Source organism: Pterocles gutturalis, unplaced genomic scaffold (assembly GCF_000699245.1).
Source record: "Pterocles gutturalis isolate BGI_N339 unplaced genomic scaffold, ASM69924v1 scaffold51071, whole genome shotgun sequence".
NCBI lineage: Eukaryota > Metazoa > Chordata > Aves > Pterocliformes > Pteroclidae > Pterocles > Pterocles gutturalis.
Genome location: NW_010102586.1, coordinates 861 through 8,815, shown reverse-complemented (window position 1 = coordinate 8,815; position 7,955 = coordinate 861). Strand labels below are relative to the sequence as shown.

General features: G+C 35.9%; 1 protein-coding gene across 1 annotated transcript in view; it reads right to left on the bottom strand.

Annotated features, from left to right (window-relative positions):
* Positions 1-5,332, bottom strand: part of TBC1D5 (TBC1 domain family, member 5) — a gene marked incomplete at its 5' end in the record, with an annotated part of 24,775 nt that extends 19,443 nt beyond the window's left edge. The window contains 4 exons of the mRNA XM_010086323.1: positions 573-640; positions 3,422-3,493; positions 3,599-3,688; positions 5,224-5,332. Coding sequence (XP_010084625.1) covers positions 573-640; positions 3,422-3,493; positions 3,599-3,688; positions 5,224-5,332 — 339 coding nt within the window. The remainder of the gene's footprint in view (positions 1-572; positions 641-3,421; positions 3,494-3,598; positions 3,689-5,223) is intronic.
* Between the last annotated feature and the right edge of the window lie 2,623 nt (positions 5,333-7,955).

Genomic DNA, 7,955 nt, shown 5'->3' with positions numbered 1-7,955 from the left:
AATGACCTAAGGGCCAAGGAAATGCAAACAAAATCACAGTAATATTAGGTCAAATTGTAAAAGGCACATGTGACAAATAACACTAGAAAAGTGATAAATAAAAATAGAAATGCTTATCTGCTCCAGATGAGTGACATTTCCCCTACTAATTACAAACTGCCCTTTTTATTACTGACTGAATAAGTGTTAAGACTTAAAGAAAGTAATCTGTAAAATTTTTTTATTATGTCCATAATTTAGTTAAAGGACCTTTCATTTTCTCTTACCTTCTCTTTGCTTCATATGGAAAACTCTACTTGAAATTTCATACAGTAATACACTTCCCAATATCTTAATTTGGAAGAGCAATGATACCAACAAATCTCCAGGGTTTAATGTTTAACTCAAATTTCTTGTTTTTTACTCAAAGAAAGGTGTATTTTTATACATTTAATGTACGTTTCTACACATTCCTGCTCAACAATCCTGACATTTAAACTAACCGAAGTCAAGAAAACACAATATAATGCATACCACATAAAAAAAGCATAGAATCTAAATTATTATAGAAATTTCTTTAAAGATCTACATACGTTCTTGTCACATCTTGTTCAATCATTGCTCGAAGCTCTTTATCCTGGAAAAATTTATTCCAAAGACTCTGAAATAAGGAAAAATAATTGTATGGAACAGACTTCTAATACTTAAGGCTTATATACTACATCAGCAAAGTACTGTACAAATATTAACTAATTAATCCTCAGTATTCCTGGCAGATACGTATATCAATATTTTATGGAGAAAAAGAATGTTGGTGACCAGCCCAACATATCTGAGAAAATCAGTTTAGATCAGAGACATAAACTTTCAAGTTCTTAGTTCCTTTTTCTAGGCTCACTCCATTTGCAGGTCTGTGAGTTACTTGTAAGGGGTCTATGAAGAATATTTAGAAAGGTCGAGTAAATTTAAACTTACCAGCAGCTCAACTGAAAAAACTTCAGTAGCTCACTCACGGAAAAAGGTCTGTATCACTGTACTGTACTACATTTCCCCTATGAAGGTATGGACTCTATGTATGCATGGAAGCTGCCATAATTTCCACACTAAGAAATTGTTTGGAAGTAAGTTAGTTTGTCTTAGTGGAGGCAAAATTGAATAGGGAATGTATGACGAATAAATACCTATTAGGAAAATGACATCATTCTAATGGTACATATACACAGTGCAGATCAAGACTGACCATTCTAAAAATGTTCTGATAGGAAAAAACAGGGTATTTAAAGCTCACTGTCAACATTAAAAAACGTTAAACAAAAGAGCTTGAAGTAGGTTTATCTGCTTCTACATCTGTGCTTATGCCCATTTCCATTCTCTTTCTTTGGTTTCCATGCCTTGTTTACCAATATTTTGCAAAACCTAACCTGAAAGAAGTGAGCAAACGTTGTTGGCTGTATGGTCCAGAAAAAGTATTGTAAAGCCTATTCTTGTAAATGGATGGCAGCTTGGCCATATTGATCAAAATACAGAAGGAACAAAATCTACAGCAGCCTCTTCATGCGGGTTAGTTTTCAGACAGCAGCAGCAGCACTAGTGAATGAAATACGATATAAAGAGAGTGGATACAATACTTCCAGAATTTCTTGCTCCCTGTAAGCAATTCAATGCCATGGTGGCTTATGCTCCACAGAAAAAAAAAAGAGAAAGTAAATTAATGTTATCTAGCAGAAGGAAGGTCAAATAACAAATAGGAAAATGCTAAATAGCTTCTATATTTGTGCTACAAATGATGAAAAAAACACCAAACTTTAAAAGCATTTATATCCTTGACAATGCCTTATGTAAAACTAGTATCTTTTTAAATCACAGCTCTTTCCATGCAGCTAGATCACATTTTGAAACTCTCCTACCCCTGCACCCACCCCAGACCATCAGAGCAAAGGATAAAGGAAACAGAATCTGCATTGCCAAAAAGGAAGCAAAACCCAGGACATTGAAAGGGTAAAACACTAAGGCAGTGCAGAGGCTCAAAGGCACTTCGCTCTTCATTCCTGTGCCTGATTCAGCCCGTGGCCTTGTTTTATTAATTCCCTGCCACATATTCTGACATGTTAACCTTTGTCTTCCATATCCTAAGGACATCTTAGGCAGAAAAAAAGGCTGTGCCACTGTGTCTAATCAAAAAGTACAGCAGAAACACTTTAAATCTTTCACATTTGACACAACTTTCTGTCCAGCTGGGTGCAAGAATGGCTTGATGGCATGCAAAGTCATACTAGCTGCAGAGCCACCAATGTGCCTACGATCAATACTTCCATGTTTCAACACGCAAATCTCTCTCTCCTTCTACATTAAACATGAAGCAGAGCAATACAAATAAATACAAACAAAACATGGGCTTCTGTTTGTGAACAAAATGGAAATACAAGTAGTACCACCAAATACATCTGTGACAGTCTTTCCAGGTGTAAATATCTTAAATGCAGACAAACAAATTATTTTCATGGTATTAACATTGGAAATCTGATAAAAAAGAATTTTCAAAAATGGTAACATAATTAACAGAAAAGCTTAAAGATATGTGCTATAAAATACCTAAGAGCTTTTCAGGTATAACAAAATACAGTAGAAAAACAGTGCAAAAAAAAAGTTGCTTAAAATTAAGCTCCCAAATCTACATGTAAGCCCCCCTCAAAGTGTCATGACTTTGAAAATTCAAAGCTACTAGGAGGTCAAATTTCCATGAGAGCTGGATGCTCTGCACTTAATGACAATCAGGCCAAATACTTTTACCACATTTTCAGTATTTCTTTAGAATCTGGATCTTTCATTTTGCAGCTGGCTGCTTTCTGATTAGAAAAGAAACTTTTGTTTCCTTTAACTATAAAGAAAAAGAATTAAAAACCTTGGAAGAAATGCCTATCTTGCAGCCTGGTACTTTACGCATTAACTCAGCACGTATACAACTCAGACATACAAAAATTCTATTTTTACTGAAGAAAAGCTTCCAAGGCTGAACAGTCTTCCAGAGGAGGGTTCTTCAATATTTCCTGTTAACAGCACTCCCTTCATATTGACTGTTTAAACATTCCTTCAAATAGAGCCATTTTACATATAAAATGAAAACACACAGTGATAAAAAAGCATATCAGTTAAAGAAAGGATATGCTGTGAAACCAGACATCTAGTCCAGCACTGATCTTTTGTTCATCACAGCCTTTCCTGCAAGAAGACCCGAAAAATCAGAATATTAACCTGGAATTGAGCATTTCTGGTTGTTCAGCAGAGCCTGTGAACCAATTGTTAACACCAGTTTGTTTGGAAATTCAGGAGGGAGATTTTAGCACCTGCCATTTTGCCTTCTTCAGCAAGAACTCACTTGTGTCAGTATGATGATGATGATAATTTTAGTAGTGCATGTTGACAGAACCAAGGGTCAACTTACCCCCTCGTCCTGAGAGAGTGGGTTGTTGATTATCAGATCTTGCTGTCCTGCTTTACGAGGGTTTGTTATGTGCTGGATAAAAACAGAAAAAAAAATCAAATCCTCTTCTGCTATACTATAAATATTAATATCTATGTCAAAGCATGAGAGTAGAGAACCTATTTTGTACCAACTTACAATTTCTTTGATCTTATTGTAAGAAGTTCTTAAGTCTGAAGTGGTTTTAATCCATTGACTTCTGTCTTGGGGTAGAACCTCCAAAAATAACTATCAACAACACAAAATAAATCCATTAAGTTTCATCAATTTAACATAGCTTTTAATATAAATCCTACCAGACAGCATAAGCCATCTCAGAAAGGAGGAGCAACTACTCTACACATAAGAAGAAAACAAAGACCTAGAAAATACTCCTGGCTTCAGTACTTTACCGTCAATAAATAGAGGGAAAACATTAATCCATAGAAAAGAAACATGTTCTAGAATTCTGCAAGATAGTTAAAAAGAGTTGACTTTGCAAAAAGTCCTTGAGAATGCCTCTAAGTTCTCTTACATTTCTGTTTAAAAAGGGTTAGAAAGAAATATCTATTAGAAAATGCTATTTAATTACATATGAAACAAGGAAAAAAACCAGAGTATTTTCTTGCTTTTTAAATGTTTTTATTTACATATGATAGTGTTAAGAAACAATAAATACTGACAAAAAAAACCCATTCCCAAATTACTAAAAACTCTTAAATATTTCAGAACTTAACAAAACCAGAATGTTTTAAAACATGCAGTCTAAAATGGAGCCCTAACCCATACTGTGACATGCAAATAAAATGAGCCTTACTTCTCAAATAAAACCAATCTTTGATTTAATTACTGGGCAGTGAGAGACTTGATGCTTTTGTTAGTTCAGGGTTTTGAGTTATGGCTGAAGAAGCAGCAGACTGGTAAAACAATGCTTGTGGCATATATTCATCTGGCCTTCCGAATAAAGTATTTTCATTAACTTTAAATGTGTTCAATGGTACACATATTTCACATTTCAAATTTTGATTTTCAAATTTATTTCATTCATATACAAAAAGTATTTTCATTTTCTTTTGATAGTTCTTTGTGCCAAAGTGAAGCTTCAGAAACTTCAAGTGAGGTAATTTAAAATACCAGTGCTAACATACAGCAACTGTACTAGGGAAAATGTTCTTATAGTTAGTGCAGAACAGAAGACCTGATGCCAGTGCAACAAAATGCTTTTGGACTTTATAGAGCATCTCAGTATTACTTTGCTTTCTTTCTCTCTTTCTTCGCCTGCAACTTTAAAAAATACAGTAAGAGACCTCTGAGGACCTGTTATGTTTTAAGATTGGAAGACCCTATCTATTCCCTCTCTATCTAGTCATTACAAGAGGGATTGGTCTTCACTTTCTCATTTCACTGGGAAAAGCTGCTAGCAGAAGCATCAGACTGATTTTAAAGGAATCCCGAATTCCACAAAACATATATTGTGAGACAAACATCCTTTTTATTTCCAGTGCACAACTTCACTGCACAGTGACTAAGAGAAGAGATGGCTGTGTGGCACTCAATTCTAAACACACCACCAGCACAAAGATATTATTTCCTAGGAATTCAGCTTTAAGGCACCTCAATATGATTAGCAAATGTCCTATGAATTATAAAAATGAGTAGGAAAACACTGGGATGAAGTCTCTCGGAAAATTCATGATTCTTTGCATCAATAATCTTCCAGCGCATCAGGTAATGTGTTGATATATTCCAACCACAAACTGTAAATAAATATTTTCTCTTCTTACCTTCCAGCAAACACTACGGAACCTGCTGCTTCTCAGCTGCCCATTAATCCCCTTCAGCCGTATAGTTGCCAAGTAATTGTTGTTCACAAATAGTTCTTCCCATTCTTTACTGAGTGCAAAAGCAAAAGGAATGATACGTTAAACAAACAAACAAACAAACAAACAAACAAAAGCCATAGCTGATTTAAGGACTATATGACACCACACAATTTTGGATAAGCAGAGGAAAGGAACTTTTTAAATGTATATATTTAGTTGTGTACCATTTCTAAACGCATGGCTGTCTTTTTGGACACATTTCTTCTTTGGATTTAATGAATATGTAGATCACTATAATTATGCCAGCTACTGAAATTCATAATGTCTATGGAGGCTATTCCATTTCCTCTAAAATGTTGGTACTGCAGCTCAGTGAATAAACAAGAAAAATGAATATTAATATAAGCACATTCATGTTTCAGCTGTAGACAAAGAAGTACCTATTCCAAAAATATGCAACAGAAAAGTATACTGTTGACTGTATTAGCCCTCACATGATGTATTTGCTTAAATGAACCTTCTTTTCTTCTTAATGTCAAGCTGGGCAGTTAAGCATAATAGAAGATGACTTTCTTTAACATTTAGTGCTATTTACTATTGAAATCACTCCTACTTCTTTCTACATGATCAGTTTTAAAATTTTAACAGGTGCTAGCAAATTTAAAAAAACATCAAAAAATTAAAAAGCCTCACTGTATGAACTGTTAAAGGCAAGCTTGAGTACCTTGCAGTACCTATGGCTGACTAGATAAACAACCTAAATATGCCTCCCAGGCATGCAGGCACCAGGGGCCTAACACCTGTGCCTCATTAATATACAAGTAAATCTGCTCTACTGGGAAACAATTGGAAATTAATTGTCCCAAACCATCTACTGAGTTTGAATGAAAGAATTAAATCTATATTTCCTGCACCTTCTACTGAAACAAATCTCAAGCACAGTGTAAGCCATTTGGTGGTCTTAGTAGCCCAGGACTCATTCACGGACTTTCTGCAACCACTCTCAAATCCAAAGGGTAATTTCAACATAAAGAGCTGGGTTACGAGCAAGGAAATTTGTTTCAGATTTATTTTCAATGCATGTCCTTTAGGTGAACATCTCCTTCTCCTACTGTCACATGGGAGACTATTATTTCTCCCTGGGAGACCAGATGAAACCAGAAGGAGGGAAACTACTACGGTGACTCTAGGGTAAGATCTCACCAGACTTCCTTCACTAAGGAGGGCCACAGAGTGGGTTATATTAAATACCAACCAACTCTGGTTTTACAAACTGCCCCAAATATACACAAGGTAGAGTTTTCAGCCTTTAAGCTGAGTTGTGAGGGTGAGATTTTTAGATAAAACTTGCTCAGCTTCAGAGCAGAATTGTATGATACAGTTGCTGGGAATAGTTGGGGAATGGACTTGACAAGCCAGGAAATTATGGTCTTGTTCCTCTGAGACAGGCGCGTGCTCACAATCCACACTGAGACTAGAAGCATCGTGTTTGTGAATGTAGGTTTCAGGTAGGATCATTTTCTAAAAAAAATGGGTGTTTACTTCTGGGTCTTGATTATCAATTACTTTGAAAAGCAAAGATACCCTGGGTAGGAGCAAAGATGACTAAAGCAGTGCTAGCTTGCCGGGACTAGGGCTGCTTTATAGCTCCTGCCAACTGCCAGTATTGCCAGGTGACAAGAACAGCAGCAAGTAACTCCAATGGTGTGGGGCACCTCTGTTCCTTCCTGCCACATCCCCTACTCTGTAACTCAGAAAGGTTATCTGGTCATTTCACTGGCTCCCTATCGCCCATACATCCTCACCTTTTGCAGCAAGCTGATTACGATTGTTTACCATGATTCTGCCTCCTTTAAATATAATGCATGGTATATAGCACACACAGCTTGAGAAAAATCTGTCCCTTTCAGTCATTTATACTTCAGCAACTACAGTATATTATGCCTATCTAAATAACCCTCCTGTTTCTATCATGTGTAATATTCTTCATTTGCCATTTTAAATTTTGTAGCATCACTGGCCATTATAGCTACTGTCAAGCTGCCTCCCTAAGGCAGAGATGCTTCAGGATTGGTATATTCCCCTACACACACAACAGCGCAGACTCTGAAGCTATTCATGTTGTTCTGCAACTGGATGACATTCCCACAACGTCTTTGAAAATGCTGGTACATCAGATGAGTTAGCAAAAGTTTTCAACCAGTGTAACTGTGAATGGAAAGAACAGAAGGGAAAGAAGCTCTTCAGCTTTTTTTTTCACCAACTGCTGGGAGTGATTGCTACACAGTAAGAAAGTAATTTCAGAACTTCTTAAATTGTATTAGTGCAGATACTATGCTTTGTCTTTTTTTTTTTTTCCTAATTATAATGCAATTCCAAACATGTTTTGAACAAAATTACATTTAAAACAGCCAAAAGAAATTTGGCAAGATCATATCTCCTCTGCATCCCCCCTTGGCTGCTGGGATCACTAAAAAGAAAAGTTGTAAGCAACAGAAAAAAAAGAGACTTGGAAGCTGGAATGTGCTTTAATTTCAGTAGAGCTGAATGATATCTAAAATCCTTTCTGAACAGCATTCACTAACTCATTTCACAAATATTTTGAATGAAGGCTAACAAATTAAGCCTTATAATTCTAAAAACTGTTTCAATAACAGTAACACAGTGTAATATCAACAAGCTATCAACTCTAA